The 22243-nt window shown below is 35.0% G+C and overlaps 2 protein-coding genes across 5 annotated transcripts in view; both read right to left on the bottom strand.

Moving 5' to 3' along the window:
- Window positions 1-7378, bottom strand: part of LOC100371552 (stromal membrane-associated protein 2-like) — a 34814-nt gene extending 27436 nt beyond the window's left edge. For 3 of the 4 annotated variants that reach the window (XM_085493135.1, XM_085493137.1, XM_085493136.1), the window contains exons 1-4: window positions 6719-6948; window positions 4812-4945; window positions 1064-1149; window positions 208-286 (exon numbers count right to left, since the gene is read on the bottom strand). In XM_085493135.1, coding sequence (XP_085349261.1) covers window positions 208-286; window positions 1064-1149; window positions 4812-4945; window positions 6719-6836 — 417 coding nt within the window. In that variant the 5' untranslated portion in view covers window positions 6837-6948. Of the gene's footprint in view, window positions 1-207; window positions 287-1063; window positions 1150-4811; window positions 4946-6718; window positions 6949-6982 lie in introns of those variants that run through there. The other variant, XM_085493134.1, reaches the window with a different exon arrangement.
- Window positions 7379-9401: 2023 nt separating this feature from the next.
- On the bottom strand, window positions 9402-21929 carry LOC100371396 (cytochrome P450 3A24-like). The gene is made up of 13 exons (XM_002731574.3): window positions 21797-21929; window positions 18168-18261; window positions 17805-17857; window positions 17345-17441; window positions 16896-17012; window positions 15945-16033; window positions 15179-15327; window positions 14791-14924; window positions 14424-14603; window positions 13742-13962; window positions 13295-13432; window positions 12692-12854; window positions 9402-9882 (listed from the first exon to the last, which is right to left on the bottom strand). Exons 1-13 carry the CDS (start codon window positions 21871-21873, stop codon window positions 9805-9807), a joined length of 1590 nt encoding a protein of 529 aa, XP_002731620.1. The 5' UTR covers window positions 21874-21929; the 3' UTR covers window positions 9402-9804.
- Between the last annotated feature and the right edge of the window lie 314 nt (window positions 21930-22243).

Here is a 22243-nt window from a genome sequence, read left to right as displayed (position 1 = left end):
CCTCTTTACTAAACCTAAGCTACGCAAACTTGATTTAAATTCGATTAAATATATATTTATTATGAAAAAAGTTAGGGTCGTCACAACTCTGTGTAAAGTTAAATTGAAGTCGTCACAATGTTGGTACCACACACACGCACACACACACACACATCTGAAAGCCACAAATGATTGATTAAGAATTGATGATAATAAACACAAACTTACCGTGATCGGTTTGGGGACGTACGATTTATCCATGTACTGTTTTTTCTCGTACTTGCATCTTATAAAATGCTCCAGAGAGCTGCAAGTTATTAATGTCAAGGAAATCAATAGCTTTCAAATTTTCTCGTATACATTGAAAATGTTTGAAAATTACTATGTAAACTAGTGATAACAAGTTACAGGAATACTAAGTTTTCTTTATTCTGCTATATCTGTTTTGTTCTGCGTACTGGGAAGTAACAGCTCAATGTGACAAGAGAATCTCACATAGCTCATTAATTCAGATTACAGCTTTAGGGAATCAATCAGACTCGGTACAATTTGTTAAAATGATAGTGTCAAGCTGACCCCCAACATGAAAGAGGCTTGGCAACAGAAATCGAAAATTTTTAAAACAGCTACCTTTAGTAGAATCTCACATAATTGTGTCATAAAAAAACCGGCAGACTAACAGATAATTGAATCAATCATATTACAATTTTCAGTACTTCATGCATTATGCATGAACATTGTAGACAAAGTGTCTGCCGTGAAAAAATTTGATGACTTTTTTAGCTTAAATTTCTTTTTTTTTGTATTTCAATGTCAAAATACCGATCTTTCAGAAGGGAACATTTTAAAATTCATCAAAATTGACAATCATCAAATAAGTATGTGTATATGGTATATAATCATATATTTCGCGAGACCCCAACGATGTTTTATCCCCATTACGACGCTATAGTCTTTGTCATGTTTAATCATGAGAAGTTTGAAAAAAGGTCTTTTACAACATACTAAGGGGGCGTACTACCCCGGTACTTTCATTCAAATAATCAATTTCCTTACAGAGATGGCACCTGTGTGAAAAGGATACGAATCTGACTGAGGCCTTCTGAAAGGCTGAGGTAAATTGGCTTCATAGACTTCCCTGGCTTTTCTGTTACCAACATTTTCCATACTCTGCAAGTTAAACCAGACAATAATGATCAGAGTAATGTTACGTTTCAACCCATTCATTTTTTTTTAAAAATAGACAAATTCAAATAAAAAGCATGCTTGTTTCCATGGAAACAAAGCTTTGCTTGAAATGTTGTCACTGAAGCATGGAGAAAAGAGTTGACTGCACTACGCGATGTGTTGCCCCTGGATACAAGTGTGACTTTAATGCTATTTAACATGCAAATGAAACGTTAGCATAAAACTGTAACTCTTTTGTTTGCATAATCTAATTCTATTACATCACCATTTAGAAATTAGCATAACATTAATGGTGATTTACATAAAATCTATTGTCATCAACCCCCAATTAACATTTACATATACTAGTAATTTATGTATGTAAAAGGAAGCCATTCACTCCTGATAAATGTACATAAACAATTATTTTCATTTAAATTATTTCCATTAAATTGTAAAGTAGCAGGCATTTGTGTATTCAGTTTTTTTTAAGAGCAGACTGTGGAGTGGAATAAATTAAAAATTTGATATAAATTTTTAAAAATTTTAATAAAAAAAAAAAGTTAAAAATATTAATGATCTAGAAGTCTATTCTAGCCTTAAGCCATGTAGGTTGGTGTGAAAACACAGCTGGTTTGTTACACAAACTTATCATTCATGGCATGGTTTTATGCAAGATATCAGCCTTAGCTTCATTACAACACATGGACATTGCATGAAAGAACAAATCCTAAATTAGAAGGGCATTTAATATACAGTGACTCCTCGCAAGTGTTCAATTCAAACAAAAAGCAGGACTTGGGTTGGCGACTTACCGAGGGGCTCCGTGAAGCGGGGTTTATGCATTGAAAATGGATAAAAAGCTTATACATGCATACACATATGAGTTTATAGTATGTTTATTGAAAAAACATCACAGCGTCCATGTCCAATTCAACTCATTGTGACAAGTTTCATAAAGTTATATGAAAGGCATAACGGCAAAGAAGTACTGTAGAATACTTTATTTTCGCTTGGAATTTATTTTCGCTATTTTCGCTGAAGGGATGATTCCGTGAAAATAAAATTCAGCGAATATACTTTTTTTCCTATATTTCACATTAAACTCATGAAAAATCAGTGAAAATAAATTCCAAGCAAATCGCCCAAAAAGCCTTTTCAGCGAAAATTAATTCCAGCGAAAATAAAGTATTCCACAGTATGTATAGTTGTGACTTGCACCCTCATCAACACCTTGAGTCAGACTGCCATCACCCTTACGGGGTAGTATCCTAGTAATTGACGGACAGTAGGTGTTAAGTCGTCTCCTCCAGCCCTTAGTCTAATTAACAACCAATTAAATATATGATGCAACAAAACATTAGTTCGTTTACTGTAAAACACAATAGAATTTTTGGGAGCCATCCAACTACCCAAAATTGCGACTCACTGAGGGGTCACTGTATATCATATGTTGTAGGCATTTTTAAGCGTTGCAATGCACGGATTTACACTGGCAACACTATGTCGGTGACTTGTTTGCGTCATTGCTTTAACAGGAACGATTTATGGTGAAGATGTTATTTTGGTACCAATTTTTAGTAACTTACTGACATCTGAAACATGACATCAAAAATAATTCATATTCAAGAATTTAGCTTCCCTGTAATTTGGTAATTCAAGATGTACATCTTCTGAGATTGTAAATAGATTAGCTGAACATTTGAAAAGGCATTGAATCAAATTCACCAAAATTTAATGAACGTATGAAAACTGTGCTCTCGCTGTCGCTCGCAAATGTCGTAAATTACGAAATTTTGACAAAATTTACGAACAAAATAAATATCTATTAGTAGGATTTACGAACACATTTTGTAAAAAATACCCTCGCAAATCGCGCTCATTTAATTGTCAAGACTCGACTGTGATCATCACGTGTGTTACGGTTTGAGTGATTGCCATTTTAAAGTTAAACAACGTCCCGTTACTTCTAAGATTGCAACAATTGTTACATGGTGATCGCGATCAACACGGAACTGCCACTGAATGTAGTTTTCCACTCTAAAGTTATTTTGGTGTCATCGCACATGCGTAGTTTAGTCGACATGTGTTTCAAGATACCCCGCGACATTACTCTGAGTATGGAACGGTTTCATGTCGCCCTTATCAAACACGTGATTTATTTATTTATTGAAAATGGAGACTACGTCAAAAAGGAGCAGACAACTGCTCGACGACTATTTTTCACGACGAGATGGAGAAACCGCTAAATCGTGTTCAGAACCAGAAACAAATGGGTGTCCTAACCCTGACAGCACCAAGAAACTGAAAGTTGATCGTACTGCAACACGATTTCAGAAATAATGGAAGGTTAGCTGCGGTTCCATAGCTCTTTGGTGCGACATACAATCTAATTTTGCCCTACCAATTTCATTCGGACGTCTTGTTTTTATTTTTGTTGTTGTATGTCAAACATGGGCCGGCCAGTCTCTGTCACGTAAATAATGCGGTCGGCAACATAGGGCTATGATTCCACAGCTAATGGAAGGTGAGACAATGTTAGCGAATCGATCGAAAAATATTATAATTTGTGTAACATTCTTACCGGGCATTCTTAGCATTGAGATCGAGTTACAAGACCGAAAGTTACTTTTTCACTTTAATTCAGAAATTTCGATGAAAATAAATAGTCATTTTGTGTCGTCATAAACGTCAACATGCGGGTTTGCACGATGAGCACGGGAGATTACTTCATAATAATATTGATTGGCATAGAGTTTTTTTCTGAGAAATTTCCCGTGAAAATTTATTCACAGACTTATGTTCTTGGCAGTGAACTTAGTGAACTTTTGAATGATGACTATTTTCCCCACTGATAACAATGTGAGCTTATCATGAATATGTTTAATTAATACTGAGTTATTCAAATAAAGGTTCTGGTGTCTACATTTTATATTTTGTTGTGATGTTTTGTTGTACCATCATAAATGGTACATTTTGTGGAGCAGACTGCCTAATTTGATGTCATGAAATTACACACAAAATTAGAGCTCAGGTTGCACCAGCACGCACCATTTTCAGCATGCTGTTCTTGTTTTCAGCGGATGACAGAGGGGACACCTCCCTCTCCTTCTCTCTTCCCCGTTGTGCTCGGTCGCGGGAAAATGCTCCGCAGTTTCCAGACAAAGTTTACTAATACTTTTTTTTCTTGATTAGTAAATTTACTATTACCTAGCAAATTCCAGAGAGAGCCCAGGAAAATATTGCATTATTTTTGTAGATATTATTGTGACTATAGAACAGAATATTAAATCACTTGCTCAAACAAACTATAGTGAATATATAGGCAACATGCATTTCGAACAAGCAAATTTAAAAGTTTATGTCAAGCCATGTAGAAAAGCACACCCATGAAGTTGACATAAAAACATGCACTTCTAATTGAGCAAATATGGTACTTGTTATTCAGACATAATATTTTTAACCATTCTTTCTGTGTTTTTTAAATGGTTACCATAGCATCAGAATAATTCTTATTCTGAAAGTAGTCCTTAGCCATTAGTGGCGAAATTGTGGACAAATCTGAATAGCCACTGACAGGTAGTTAACAAAGAAATCATAGGGTTCTCTGTCTACCAGTTTGACCATACACAACAGTTCAAGACCAAACAATGTATTAAACTTACACAAACTTGATCCCCAGTCCAGGAGTCTAAATTAACCGATTTCACTTTAGATATATGTACACCTAGATTACGATGAATACCAGCACATCTTATACATACAAAAAGTCCAAGATTCCAAGAGGTCCATCGCGGCCCTAAAAAGTAAAACAAAATAAATTTTCCTAAAATGCCGCCAATAATATATATCAAAACATACATGTAACACACAGAAAATATTATAAACAGAGACAAAATTAAGTACAGATATACCGGTACCTGGTAGCCCAGTGGTTGTCGCATCAGACTTATGACCAGTAAACCCAAGTTCAAATCCTACCTTAGACTGAACATCAAAAGGGTCGATCCCTACCCTGGGTGAGTGTGCCACAGACTCAATGGGAAGGCCAATTCCACTGGCCGAGATTCATTCACTAACAAATGCGACTTTGGGCAAACCTTGGCTAAGGTCAAAAAGAATATATAAAAAAAAAAGTACAGATATATGTAAAAAACCCAAATCAAATTGCATCATTATGAAACAATACAATTCCAGACAGATGAACTTTTACAAAATCTGGAACTCACAAGACTGGAAAATCAGTGAAGCAAAATTGAAACGTGTACATATATTAAATTTTTTAAATCACAACAGATTCCAATTCCAGTCCCTTAATCCAAATTAACATTGTATACCACCCTCATTAACTATCACTAATTAACATCACCCTTTTTAAAAAAAATCTCTTACTATGAATTATATATATTTATAACAACTAAAATAAAATGCTTCAAGGTAAATCAGAAGACTGAAAAATACAACCCATAGACAATATATTTGGTTTTTCCAATCATTTGACAGGAATGTATAAGTAATTACACACATCAAAACAATATGCTGTTTCCAGAATAAATAAATTACCAGGAAAACAAAATAATCGACGCTGATTCAATTAAAGATATTACCAGAACTAAATTTTAAGTGACCATCTTGTAATTTTATAACAAGGATGAATTTTCAAAGAATTTTGCTTTTGCTTGTGATAAATGAACGCAACATCTGAATAATATTCCGGTTGATATTTAGATTATCAGTGCATCCTGGTGTCTCTTAAAATAGAAATTTAGAGGTATCTAATCATCGTTATCTCAAACACCAAACAGTTTATGTTTACACAGAGCAGGATTTATGTTTATGAAAAGCCCCTGATGATGTATTGTTTCACATCCTGTATCCAAATTTAACAAAAATTAAATACACATACATGTATGTACAAGCAATAAATAAACTTTGGTTCCGGCCATGTGATTAGTCTTTTAAAAGATTGACAGGGCTAGCATCTAGTTCCAATTCATACACTCAACCCAGGCTATTTTACAATTACCACAATGGAAAAACGGAATTTTACTATTACTTTTCATAATAAATAAACTTATTATTCACGTTAGACTTAACGTGACAGAAGGATCCAACACTCGATAATTCAATCACTGTTTAGTTTTGTACGTAATAGATACAGCACACAAACTCTGACATTTATTCATATAATACATCGATGTATTGAATAAATTGATACGCTGAAAGTCGGTATCACATCAGTGTAAAATGTCATTACATAACGTTGATAAGGGCGAAACAAAGTGGAATTCTGCTCGCGGCAACTTTCGCCTAGTGAAACACAGAAGTTTTCTGGCTATGCACACCGATCGTGGCGGTGGTCGAACCATTCGATTTTGTTAACGAACCATTACGTTTATCACTATTACGGTCGTTTCGAAACTGTGTCAACTATAACAGACGCGCATTTCTTTTCGAATGGAAACATAGGAAAGTGCTGTCTTATCCACATTGTGTTTTTTAAATGTACTACAGAAAGCCGGTCGTCGCCGGTTGATATTTCCAGAAGGCCAAATACGCGTGGCAACCTTACCTTTGGCATCACAGTCAGCACAATATTTGTTATCTTCTTCCCGTAAAAGTCTTGTCAGTATAGCTTGATATTTATCCTGATTCTTTTTTTCCTTTTCTTTCTGTAATCGGGAATTCATTTTCGGATGAATTTACAGGATAACCTGAAACAGAATTTCAATTTACAGGAAGAATGGAACAAAATGGCGATAACCCGGAAGAAGAACAACTCACTACTAACGGCAAGGTATGTTACTGTTTTCAATAAAGTAGTTCCTATACCAACCTGGCGTTTTTTCCCTGCTTTCGGTCACAATGGCATATTATTTACACCAATGAAAATAAAACAATAGTGCACACAGTTATATGTGAATGGTTAGCTCAATTATTATGCTTCCACGGAGTTACATCTATGCGGATGACTTTAGATTTCAGGAACAGTGAAGAACGGAACTATATGGGGAAATGTGGGTGGTGTACCCGATGACGTAAAGGTAGTACATACGTCACAACTCGCGTGTCATTCACTAAAACACTGACTTTCACGAGGCGGATTCTAGGAAATATTGACATACTAGGGACGTCTTTGGAAATAATTCACAACGGATTTCGCGGCAAACAAACGCACTGTGAACAATTTCACTCGTAACTAACTCACAGTGTTGCCCGGGTGTCATAATTGGGGGGGGGGGGGTCAAGGGTGATAGCTGGTACATGTTACAGGAAATAAAAAAAAAGGCATTTTACGTTTTTACAGAAAATAAAAATAGATTTTTACACTTTACAAATTCCTAATACATTTTATACTTTTATAAATACTAGTATTTGATAATTTGTGTTTAAGAAACAAAATTTGAAATTGCGTACGAATTACGAACATGCTTTGTACGCTTACAAAAAATAAGATCTTTGTACAAATTACGGACAAATACATTTGATTACATTTTACACCTTGCCCATGTCTACGAATTTATAATTCTTATTTATTTGAATTACATTATTACGAAAATAAAAACAATTGATTACAGCTTACGAAAATACCGCTTGCCGACCCTCATAATTATAAGTAGAAGATGAATTCCACTTCATCCACTTAAGTTGTCCCATTTATAAAAAGCACACACAACGGCTATATATAAAGAATCTTCAAAATGCGTTCCTGGCTTTATGAATTAAGTTGAGAAAACAAAATGTATTGTGTTCTTAGACAGTGTTGCGTTTAATAAATAGAGCAATTAATATTTTTCTTTATTTTTTGGAACGGATGACGTATACGCCGTAGCGGGCTCGTAAATATGACTTGTACCAAAAAACTCCACTGTTATATTTTCCAGTACATTAACCGCTGACGCATATATGGATTTATTTTCTGATATGTTATTTCATTTTTACTATATTATTTTGTTATGCTATCTCCACCGGATTACCGGTGACATTTCTGTAGTTATCGGAATGTAGCTAGAAAAGAAAGGCAAATGAAGTATAACAGAAATGCCCTCAATGTCTACAGTGTAAAGTCCGGTATACAAGATCAAACTTATCTGATCACATTAACCGGACGGCAGAGTTCAAGTACGTCCGATTTTGTTCAGACATCAGATTTGATGCGTTTTATCTGAAGAGGTTATAGGTATTTCACGTGACTAAAATTTTAAAAACAAACAAACAAACAATATTATGTTTCATTATTGTAATGCTATTACGTACAAAACGGTAGGACAACTTTCAGCCTGGATTCGTAAATAGTTTTCTTCGCAATAATTATCACGTGATTCATTAAATGACTAAATTGATTTTCTCCCAGGAAAAATTCAACTCCTCGTCCGTAATGCTGAGAAATTGTTTGAAGTAGAGTGTACTTTTTCGGAAAATGAAGTGTTTGGAAGCTATGTATTCACGAATCATTGTAGTGTGACAATTATTCAGATAATAACGTGTTAGACCCCGGATTGACCACAGTTGTAAACATTTTTTGAGAGAGTCGAAAGGATTGGACACGTTTTCGTGATACGCCGGCCCGGGGTCATATGAGAAATAAATTCGAACTCCCTTGATTAGGGTTTGGGGGCCAATTAATACAAAACAACTTTAGTTTGCGACACCGCTATGATCCCAGCCACAACCCACCCATTTTATTATGCTTTACCTACCGTCAACCCTCAAAAGTAAGTGAGAGTATTGAAGAGGTATTCAGCTGATTTAGTATTTCAAAGGAAACACGTGAGGTCATTTGCAAAAGCAAAGTTTTTAACCTCGTTACCCGTGAACTTAATTTCATGGATATTTTTTTCTGAACAAATGTGCAATAACAGCACTTCCAAATCGGTAATACAAATCGCACTGTCTCATACCATCGATACTCGATATTATCATTACCTGGTGTCTTTTTTATGGGAAGACAGATAAGTGCAGTATAAACCACGTGAAATATAATTGGCCTTCACATAAAACTCTGTAAGTCGTGTTAAGTATTGTAATTTGATTATTGGTGAGTAAATCTCTATGACCATTACCAGGACCATGTGGGCGACGACTGTGAAACAAATTAGAATAAAAGGTCGTAATTTCTTAGAGAATTTGTTCTGAATTTATAAGTAAGTTATTCGAGGAATCAAATAATTGTGTAAAATGGTTCTTTTTTTCTCTCAAGACAAAGAACATATTTTGTCTCATACCAAGCTGCCCCTGAATGAATACAAGAACCATCCGTGACATTGTTTCTTTTATTACTTTCCAAGTTACAAAATACAAGAAAGAAAAGTACATTAAAACAGCACATAACAAATAAAATAACAACTACAACAACATTATACATTATATATACATACGGCCTTATACATACATGTTATTATATGGCAACCAAATCGATAAATGCAAGAATAAAAATTGGGTATATTCTATTTCATCAAAAGGATTTGTTTTTTAGGAAATGTCAAAATTTCTTTAAAAAAGTATGTCGGGCAAAACTTCTAAAAATAATCACCAATCAAAAATCTAACATCACTTAGATTCAGTACGAGTATCACACAAATGCGTAATCATATTAATATTACATGTCTTCAATAAATGATGTCAATCCCGAACATAGATAAGTGCTTTCCCGAGTATTCATGCTCGTAATTTAACGCTGAGTTTAATACCATTTGGTGGAGACAAAATTAACTGCTTGCCAAATACCGGAGGAATCTACAAATAAATAAACACACAAATAAATAAATAAATAAATAAATAAATAAATAAATAAATAAATAAATAAATAAATAAATAAATAAATAAATAAATAAATAAATAAATAAATAAATAAATAAATAAATAAATAAATAAATAAATAAATAAATAAATAAATAAATAAATAAATAAATAAATAAATAAATAAATAAATAAATAAATAAATAAATAAATAAATAAATAAATAAATAAATAAATAAATAAATAAATAAATAAATAAATAAATAAATAAATAAATAAATAAATAAATAGAAAAAACTGAAAAGAAAACAATGAGATGTGGGGTAATGAGGCGTTTTCTATTTTGTACCCATCAGAACCAGCTGTCATGTTTTGTTTGTGCTATTTCAATAGCCAGAAAGAAAAAAAATATTCACAATTACAAAATAACATTTTAACCCGTTCGCTTCCTTGTTATTAATAAAATTGAGCAGTGTTGCCTGCTGGCTTTGAATGTGTGGCTATCTATTAATCCAAATCCTGGCTCCCATTTCTGATAATAATATAATATTTTGCCTCTGTTTAAAGCAAGTTGATGTTCTTTTATGTATGCCTTGAAACCAAAAAATGATAAGATTTTCGCTTCTCCCCTACATTTGTATATGTATTTTTTAAACAATAAAATAAAATGATTCAACATAATATTTTTCACCTTATAAATGCCAAGTATAATATTTTGTACATTACAATTAAATTACAGTTTTGCTGCAGTTTTTCCAACAATGACTGTACACAGTGGCATTTCACAAACAAGTGTTCTATGGTTTCAATTTATGTATGACACATAACACAGGGGGAGAGGGGAGAGGGGAGGCTACTAACTTCCATTCAAAAAGTTTTGAAAACGTTGGAATATATCTATGAATAATTTGAAACTGAAAACCTCCAAGATCTGTTGAAAGTGTAGTGGTATAAGGTAGACTGAAAAATTTCTTAATGATTACTGGATATACATCATACAGTTATTCTAACTTAGATTCAATTGTTGGAGATTCTATTATATTATTATACATATGTTTATATACTAGTTTACTTGTTGATGAATTGATATGTATATACAATGTATAATGAATTAAAATAAATTACATCTTCGGGTTCAAACCACTTGTGACTGTTATTATGAATTTGAATTTTCCACTTTTTCGATATTGCAGAAATTAATCCCTGAATATGTAAATAATCTAAAGTTGACAGTCCCTTTGTTTGCCAGTAATTCCAGTTGTGAATAAATCTATAATTCTATTAATATTTTTAATTGCCAAAGATTTGAAATAAACTGAATGATTCCCAATTTTTATATATTTGTTATTCCAAAGCCATTGACGGTCTATTATATTAGGCGAGTCAGGGACAACTTGTGCAAATGCTGCCCATTCCATGCAGATATCCAGAAAGAATGGCAAGACAATTTCTTTCAGTTCTTGTACATCGTAAGTTACTACCAAAATTCCTTAACATGACTTGCATAATCACCTGCTATCCGGCTTGACCTCCCATGGTAAACTTTTTAATCCATTTAAACTTTTAAACGAATCAATTTCAATCATCTTTAGTCCTGTCATGAATTTGTTTTCGCGTATCTGTTGACCGACTTAATTAACTGATTATTAGCTGAATTGCTGTGTTATGTCTGTCATTGTTTAGGTCTATTTGAAGTTTTGGACGGAACTTGGCTCAGTGGTTTGGAACTAATTACAAGATACCGTCGCTATTCTGACATCCGTAGTTATTAATGTAGTGAACGATTAATCAAAAGATATGACGTATTCAGTACTTAGTTTGATTGGCTTTATGATTGAAGGTTACACCCTAGAGTCTTTTACTGTTTTGTAATTGGTTAGAGTTTTGAAAATGAATAAAGAGAGTTTGAGTTGGTCTTGAAGAATACTCCACGAGAGACGCAGTCCTAGAGAGTCGAGAGCAGTCCGAGAGAGTCCAGGGGCGAGCCTTGAGGCAGTCCAGTCTTGGGCTAGCCTTGGGTCAGCCTTGTGAGAGTCTTGGGGACCTTTCCCCAGGGCGCTGTGTCTTATAGAGTGCTCGATTGATCGACTAAGACGAGAGCTGAAACGTATTTCGTTGTGTGTGTCTTATTTGACTGTAAAGTATAAGTGACTTTCCAGATCCCGTACCTCAAGGGGACGAGATAGAGAGACGAGACGAGTTTCCCCCCCTGGCAAGTGTGGAGAACCCGAGAGAGTACAGAAATTTCCCCCTGATAGTCCACCCGTTTCAATGTCTGCAATTATTGTATTACCTTTTACTTTGTCTTTGCCATTCCTTATAAAATTAAACATTATTTGTTTTAATTCCTTAATAACTGTTTTAGGGGTTTGAACCATTGTTGCTACACAAACTGTGATATTCCAAACGTTTTCAAAATTTGTATTCTCCCGATCGTAGACAGCGCCCTCTGGAACCATAATCCACAGATTTGTTTTAATCCTTTTAATTTACTCTTAAAGTTGTTTTCAATAAATTTCTTGACATCATCTACCTTGTCTTGATGCTTGCCATGAAAGTCGTCTTTAACGTTTTTATTTATCCCAACAAAGGCCAAGTAACCGACTCTTCCTCAAAATACGACTGGTTCAATTGACCGTCTGACAATGGTGAAGGGTTTTTCCAAAAAATGCGTGCCACCACAAATAAAATGGTAACTATTGGTTTCTTTCTCAAAGGTTAACCCCTCCAAATAATTCCATACATATAAGCCACTCCAAAAAAACATCCCCATGATGGAGGCAAAATAGAGAATCCTGGCACATACCTCAGTTTCAGCACACGGTTCAAAGGTGAACTTCTGCAGTACACGAACCAATCCAATCTTTGCTTCAATCAACGCAAATCTCATACCAATACAGTTACGAGGTCCAGCACCAAACGGTATCCAGGCATATGGATGTCGCTTCTCTTTCTCTTCTTTTGTGAATCTATATACATAATGTAGAAGTATGTGAAAGAATGATTTCATTACTGATGCACTTTCCAGTTTCAGTTCAGTTCAGTTCAGACATTACATATAGGTAAACATAATCACTGCAAAACTACGAACATATAATCATGCGAGCTCATCATCACCAGAAAGCGCCTAGCAACTATCGGCAGACACACACCTCACAACGCCACACTTCAATCGTTTCAATTACGGATTTTAGGTTATAGAAAAATGTGACTCGAAATAGCGTGTGGTGAACAGTTACTAGATGGATATCCACAGGCAAAAATAAAGGGATAGCATGACTATAATTTATTATAAATATGCAGAATCGATAGTTGAACGTGTATCATCTTGGAAGAACACATTCTATAAGATCTGGAACATATTACAGTTAAAAGAAAGAATAATTTTGGTCAGTTTGTTTATTCATACCTTTCTGGAATGAACTTTTCTGGATCTGGGTAATTGTCTGGATCATGATGGATGACATAAGGAGAGACAGACACAGTCATTCCTTTTGGGATATTTATTCCATTAATGTTGACGTCTTGGTTGCATTCGCGATTAAACCTATAAACAAAAGCTCAGAAAAATTACAAAAATATAAACACGCAACAAAAAAAATTTCATGATAATAGCGGCTTATTACTGTAAGCAGATATGCACATAACTATGCCACAACAATAAAAACACGGGAACATTATCCTCAACCCCCTCACCCATAAATGAACTAATAGCCTACACAAATTAGTGCTGGCCCGTGCTGATATACAGAACTATAAGTCTAGCTAATTTGTAAAATGTTTGAACAACATATTTTTATTCCGAACGTTCAATAGATGATTTTGAATATTGAAAACTATATATATCACTACATACCGACTTGGAGGGGGAAATATTCTGAGTGTTTCTGAAACTACCATATCTAAATATTTCATCTTGCTGACTGCCTCATATCCTACATCGTCATAGTTACGCATGACCTCATCAATTTCTCTCTGTAACTTCACTTGCGTTTCCGGATTGGTTGCCAAATTATAGCACACGAATGACATCGTGGTGTTGGTAGTTTCATATCCAGCAATGAAGAAGACAATAGACTGATGAAATAATATGGAATCAATCAGCAGGTAAAACATTACTGGCAATACCAGCATATTGACTTGGACGATTAGTGATTAACAATTTCAGAGACACCATTCAATTTTAGTTAAAAGGTTAGTTGTGTAGATGTATATAAGGAAGTAGAAATAAAGTAACGAGAAAAAGAGAGAAGAGTGAAGGAATGCGGGGAATGGACAAAGTAAAAAAATACCGTGTATATTACACAAACTGGGCCAACAAAATGTCGCGTAAACCTCTATACTGGACTAAGAATGCAACAACACCACACGCTTTGTAGTTTACTTATACATCAATGGGCCACGTGGTACCTGTTTTACCAAAATATTACTCAGGCCATCATTTCAGATAAAATTCTGATTCGCTGAACTGATCCTTTTAGTTTTGAAGAAGATGTCAGCTGCATAATGTGAGACCTAGCATACACATGTCATCGTACCTGTGCGAGCATTTCATCTTTACTTAGTCCTTTACTCAGATTAACTGGAGAATGTGCGCCATCTTTGATGAATTCCACTCTGTTCACGCCTTCATCACGATCCTCTTCATCTTCTTTGTTCTTTACATATTCATCATATACATCGTGGGCATTTATCATTAGTTGTAAGAAGTCAACTCTCTGTAAAAAGATTGTTTGATTGTAATTCAAGTCTTCAGACTTTATGAAGAATGTTTTCATGAGTATATACATTAAAATATTAGTACAGTAATACTACAAGCATTACACTATCAGAAATATGATACAAGATAGGCTGCTACGTGTCTTGAATTGTTTGTCAAATTTAATATCACATAATATCACTTACTTGGCTGGCGCATTCGTCACTTTTTCTCAACTTGATAGCTTCTTCGACAACTTGTGCAAAATAGTCGACAGTTTTCTTCGGAAGCAATGGAATCTCAAAGTAGTTCAGAAGTGGAACGAGGAATGGGAAAAAAACTGGGAAAAACAATAGAGGAGAATGTTGAGAGATCTTGCATAAATCATGTGTATTTAATATCCGTATTTTTTCGCGATCGTTTGATTCCAGTCTGAGATTCAGTTACAGTAATACGTTATGAATGATAATCATTATAAATTTAAGTGTGTGTTTCAGCACAACGCTATTGCCGATAACATTCCAGAAAAGCACAATCCATTCAGATATTTCATAATCAGACAACAGAAAAAGTATTAATTTTATCTGCACTTACACACAATAGCAAATGCTGGACTGAAAACACCAAATGTGAAAGCCACTTTAGCATGTTCCACAAATGGATGTTCAGGTTGAGTCTGCGAACTGACATCCATCCCAAATCCCACACTTGCAATGCTATCCACCACATAACCACCAAACAACCTGAAGGATAATCATGTGTGTGTCATTTCAACATTTTCTATACATATATTTCGCAAGATTTAGCTGAAGGCTCTTTGAGTAGCATGGCTAAATGTTGCACCTACATGTTATGGCATTCGAAAGGTATACTGATTAAAAATTAGAATAATTCTCATTTATCAATCAAGTGATTATTGTCTCTATTGCAATAAATTCGGTCATGTCATGTGTGTTGAATTTGAATTACGGTGCATGCCAAACAAAAGAAACTTGGGAAGAATGCTGATTGCTCTGGTATATGAACATATAAGTTGTCATATATAAATTGTTGTCCCTGGGACAACTCAAAAGACTAGTATGCATGAAATTACTCAGATCAAATACTTATTTCGAACAGAAAATCGCGTAATGTGAATATATTTGTTAATACCGAAATTCCTTCATTTATTATATTTTGCATATTAATTCACATGCCAAAAGCTTCGACAGTTTGTATTTGCTTATTTGGAGTGTAGCAGCTGGAATTGTTTGCATGAATAATTTTTCACATTATAAATTGTGATTGTGAAACCAAACATCGATTATGTATGTACTAGATATTAATACTATGTATTTGATTTCATAGTAACAATACTTACTCTTTACACTGTACTGTCTTCCCTTCTTTGCAATGTGCCTCCATGTTTTTTATTAACTCATCGGCACATCTGCTGATAAGAGGAGACATCTGAAATAATAATAACAGAGAAGGTTGAGATGCAGCTGAAGGTACTTATGCAGATTTGCGGGCCAATAAAACCTAATATATGAATATACAAATATAAACTGTTTATGAATATACATTGTTAACATTTCGGAGCCTTAATACATATGAACCTTATTACAAGAACAATTTTGAAATTACATGAGACAGCAAATTTCAGAAGCAATTTTAATGTTTGTGTTTCTTGTACAAAAAAATGACATTTTTGGTAACATTTGTTTGTATGTGCCATCACGACCTGTACCTCGAAGCATGTTTTCCACCACAAGGTAATTTCTTGTTTTATAACTTTTATAAATAAATGTCATACTTCTCAATAGAAGTCCATCGAATCCCACGCCAAACTGACGTCTTTCGAATACCGACACACTACGTAATGAACATAATGTTTGATGAACATCCATTTCTCAAGTCGATATGTCCTTTCCTTTCTAAATTTGTGACAGTTTATAGAGATTTCATAGCGTCGGCTGCCTTTTTTCACGAACGTGAACTGTTGATTACAATTCAAGATTTCAAATATTTCAACAGATAATTGAGATATTTATTTTAAATATTCCCATTCCCGCTAATCTAATACTACTTGGCGCCGCCTCGGTGAGCTCATAAATAAGAAAAAATAATTTTAATTTATCATTGAATAAATGAATTGAGGTAGAAAGGAAATTTCGTTTCTAAATTTTGTCAAAATATTTGTGATTCATGCAGTGACCATAGCAATAGAAAGTCGCTAAAACAAATAATATAATAGCACACTGCTGATGATTTACACCAGCGATGTTTCACCCTTAGTCGGTTAAGTTAAATAGTACCTAACAAACCTCACCAGCCTCATTTTGGAGCCACTGAACGATGGAATCAACGTGTTTCTCGTAACCTTCCAACGGCTATCAGCAAGTTGGAATAAACCCGAACTCATTGGTTTGCTTCTTAGTGGAATTGCCTGGAAGAAGCAAAAGAAATTTCATGAAATATTTGACATGATATAGCAAACATTTATGAGTTAATAACTGCAAGAATATTAACTGATTATTAACTGTTCTTGGTAAGGGCGAAAAATGTTACCTAAGTACCTAGTTATTGGCCACGGCATTCGACTTCGGTTAACACCAGCCACACGGGAAATGTAATTCATGATATTAGCCTCAGGCAAGGAAAATAGCTGTATATCATTACATTACATTACATTACATTACTTTACATTGAAAGTTGTTACAGCCCACTTCTGTATACAGATTAACGACGCAAATTAATGTGTATCTAGATTGTGCTTACCTTTCTGTTCCTGAACGATGAAAAGTGTTTTACACATATCTGTTTACACATCTCAGGGTCCGTGACAAGTAACATTGGACTACGTCCTTCATAGATTCTGAATTAGGAATTTACAAACGAAAGAGAAACATAAATACAAAACATTTCTAGTGTATTACCACAGGGAGTTGGACAAACTTATGTATTTTACTAAATTATTAAATAATAAAATGTTATATAACTTTTCTTCTACCCCCACCCCCTTCCTGGTATCGATTTCAAGTAATCACTGATCTTTGTTTATACCACTCTTTCCTTTATCTCAATCTTTGTTACGTGCTAATGTTATATGCAAATTTCAACGCGCGATGTAGACACACCCTATTATAATAAAATATCCCAAGGGTTTCAATGAATATTTTAACAATGTTTAACAATTTCCAAATAAAGACATTGTCGACGTGAATCTCGACGGACTTACCCGAAGACTTTTCCGTACTTCTTTGACCATTCTAAATCTTTAATTACCATACCCTAACATAAAATATAAATGTTATCTAATAATACATAACACAAGTCCTTGTATAGTATGATACAATTTATAATGGAGATGGTGTCTCATTTATCTTCTACATAAATCAATAGATTATGTGAAATGTGAATTGTTTGCTTTCCGCGTTTTTATTTTTAAAAAAATAACCGAAAATTATGTCTAAAAAAAGGCGGAGACCCCAAACCATTCTGTTAAATATTGATCTAAAACTTGCATGTATTTGGTACATATAGATTCATTTTTCAAATAAAGACAGATAGTACGAAAAAAAACTTCAGGGTATTCCTTTACCTTTCTATACTCCAACATGCTGCCGATGAATGGCCATGGTGTCGGGCCACGGACTCCCATATTTTTAAAAGTAGAGAATGTCCATGTTGAGTACCTACAACAAGAACGGACAAGTATATACACCATTGTAAGGTAGCGAGACTATTATTTGCATACTTGTTTTTATCTTCTAACTGTGACTAAATGACTACAAAAAGATCCAAGAAAGTATATATTTTTGGAATCGCAAGACTTCAAGCTTTTCAAAAGTGTATTTTTCATGCCTGTATCTGCATTCTACGACGCGTTACTCAATCAAAGGTAAAACATTACCTTTTCTGTAAAAAAAAAATAATTACGCATTTATGCTGGTGATAACAAGTTTCTTTTTCACTTTTCCTTGTTGTTCAATAGTCTGGTAAATTGAATGTGTCTTGTCAGTTTTATTCAAGCAATGCGTTTTAAAAAATGGTGTGCTGAATTTTAATTTCCGTTTTAGTCGAATTGCCTCCAACTCAAACCACAACACGTTGGTAAATAATCCACGAAATAGTTTGTCTGGACACATTCAAGTTCCGCTCATTGTTACCTTAAAGCTGTGGGAATTTGGTGTTAATCTGACGATAATAAGTATATGTTATTTTTTGTTAAAGACCTTGTATTTTGAAAAGAAAAATGTTCATGAAGTCACAGCAAAGATTTTCAAGCTTGATTATCATGACAATCGATTTGATTTCCCTTCAAGGTCTGTTTTAACATATGTAGGGGCACCCAAATGTGTAAGGCTATTGGAAACCCAAAAAAATAGAGGAATGGGATAGCTTTAATTCGATAAAATCGGCAGATGAGAACACCAAAATCAATGTTTTTTTTTTCAGTGGGTATGTGACCTTGTGTCTGTGTGCCTGACACATTCATATGCAAACGGCTAATCTTTGAAACAAACGGGGCGGAGACAAACCACTAAAGCTACTGATAACACACTTTAACATTGCTTTGTCTTTAGTTAATCTTTGAAACTTATAGGCACACAGATTAAACCTGTGTTGTTGATTTTGGAAAACACGACAGAGGCTGCCTTGCTTCCCTACAGAAAATCAACATTTTAACCAACGTACATGACATTCTATGTTATGTTGACTTTATCATATGAAAGTTTATAGTGCATTTCATCAATTAATAAATAAATGTGAAAATCGTAATTTTCAACACAAATAATAGTCTCGCTAACTTAAGGCAATGTGAACAACTTCAATATTTCTCGCTACTGTTCAATAAATAGTAAACGGTAATTACGAGAATACCGCAAAGTATGCACAGAGGCATACGCAATCCTTACGATCGGCAAGGTCAATGCGTTCCCGTAACGCCTGAGTGCATACTTTGCAGCATTCTCGTCTTTTTCCGGCGTGTAATAATAATTTGATGAGATGTATCAGCCCGAAATGGCAACGAAAAACGTTCTGAGCTTTGCGAACGTTTGCGTTTAATGACGGGAGTCTAATCCCGTCGCGCTTCAGATGTCGATGTAGTAAGAAAACCAATTAAGGAAGACATTCGAACGCGTCTACGTTTTCTATTGTTTTCAATGCCATTGAGGTGAGTAGCAATTGTGTCTTCGATAAGCGTTTTCACGCGATCATTGTTTTTTTCTTCCTTTAGGCAACATGTCACAATTCAAGCCTGAACATTGAACCATGAAATGTGGTGAAGGTTCATTTACGGTTTTCATTACGTAGTGTGTCGGTATATTGAACCCTGGATTGTGGTGAACGTTCATTTACGGGTTTTATTACGTAGTGTGTCGGTACATTGAACCATGACATGTGGTGAACGTTCATTTTAATACGGTGTTCATTACGTAGTGTGTCAGGTACATTGAACCATGGATTGTGGTGAACGTTCATTTACGGTGTTCATTACGTAGTGTGTCGGTACATTGAACCATGAAATGTGGTGAACGTTCATTTACGGTGTTCATTACGTAGTGTGTCGGTACATTGAACCATGAATTGTGGTGAACGCTCATTTACGGTTTTTGTTACGTAATGTGTCGGTACATTGAACATGAAATGTGCTGAACGTTCATTTACGGTGTTTATTACGCAGTGTGTCGGTACATTGAACCATGAAATGTGGTGAACGTTCATTTACGGTGTTCATTACGTAGTGTGTCGGTACATTGAACCATGCAATGTGGTGAACGTTCATTTATGGTGTTCATTACGTAGTGTGTCGGTATATTGAACCCTGGATTGTGGTGAACGTTCATTTACGGTTTTTGTTACGTAATGTGTCGGTACATTGAAACATGAAATGTGCTGAACGTTCATTTACGGTGTTTATTACGCAGTGTGTCGGTACATTGAACCATGAAATGTGGTGAACGTTCATTTACGGTGTTCATTACGCAGTGTGTCGGTACATTGAACCCTGGATTGTGGTGAACGTTCATTTACGGTGTTTATTACGTAGTGTGTCGGTACATTGAAACATGAAATGTGGTGAACGTTCATTTGCGGTTTTTATTACGCAGTGTGTCGGTACATTGAACCCTGGATTGTGGTGAACGTTCATTTACGGTTTTCATTACGTAGTGTGTCGGTACATTGAAATATGAAATGTGATTATCGGAATGTCTACAGGTCATATTATTATTTAAGTACGCAACGCCACAATAATCGCACAGTATTCATTCTTACGCCATGGTGCAATTTGGGTATGACCAATCCAGGGACCTGCACCATCGTGAATATCTGTGTAATTACAATTTTACCACGACGTAACCTCAAATACACGACGCGTTTTGTTTTGATTGGTGAAAGCCTGGCGTGATACGTATAATTATTGCCCTGATGTAAGGGCTCACTTCCATAGGGTTACATTGCCGGGCAATACGAGGTATATGATAACAAGTGCTCCAGTACTCCCGCTCACAAGAACGCCGCTCTCTTGTTTTGGTGTTTCAAGACTGAAATCATAAGACAATGTACCCCCGCGCTGGAGGTTGTAATGTTCCGCCCGCCCGGTAGGATAATGCTACACATGTAACATTACAACCTCGAGCGCTTGGGGTACAGACAATGCAGTTTTTCCAAAGAAACGAAAATGTAATACTGCTCATTGCGAGTAAAGTGGTTATAGCGATGACGTTATCGAGGTGCTTTTGTTTGACATTCACGGTCATTCCGACTTGATGCAAATCTGACGCTTTGTGGCAATCGTATACACGATAAGAAAAACAAAAACTACGAATCAGCGTGACCCTGTAGTATGACCTATATTGAGTGGTGGTGGGGTTAAAGTAGCCTATATTGCATGTACCCGGACGTTCAGTAGTTGTTTCGTGTAATTTTAAACCTATGAGAAATCTTCAAGCTTCAGGTCCGTAAGTGTGCATGGAGTTAGTATAATATTGAAACAATATGTTATCTTATTCCAGAACAATTACGTCATTTGCTCGATTAAATGAAAATAATTATGATACCAAAATCTCGATGTGGTCCCTCGTATTTTGTTACCCCCAACCCTGGCCATAAAACCGGGCTGTCCGCAACTGATTAGCCGAGAATGTACTGATAATTCCAGCGCTTAGCTGAAAACATAAAGAAATTCACTATATACATTAACGCTCGTAATACTATACTTACAGATACAGGAGAACTATCACTATGACAACAAGGACGAAAGTTGTGGGTGAAAAGCTGTGGAACCAAGACATCTCCATGACGTAGTAATTCAGAGTTGCTTTACCTTGTCCCGAGAAACTCCTTCTGAATTCAACTCCCCAATCCAAGCTATTTATAGACGCGTATACAAAGTAAACAGCGCATGCTCAGTACGGCGAGGTCGGAAGTTAGGCATCATGCACGCGAGCTTGTTTACATCAATAAATTATATACTTTGCGTACTAATTGTGTTAGGGACAACATCAAAAGTTCAATGTAGGATACAAAACTTAATTCCTCTATTTTTTTCCCAAAACCCTCCACCCCCACTGAAACTTAATTGATAAATATTGATCATTCACCATTAAATACAAATTGATAATCGGACAGTAGTATATCATAGCAGTTGGTTCTAAGTCCGTGCCCTAA

This window comes from Saccoglossus kowalevskii, chromosome 18, assembly GCF_978046115.1.
Source record: "Saccoglossus kowalevskii chromosome 18, keSacKowa6.1, whole genome shotgun sequence".
In the NCBI taxonomy this organism is placed as follows: domain Eukaryota; kingdom Metazoa; phylum Hemichordata; class Enteropneusta; family Harrimaniidae; genus Saccoglossus; species Saccoglossus kowalevskii.
Note: the sequence above shows the minus strand (reverse complement) of the source record. Positions and strands in the feature narration are given on the sequence as shown.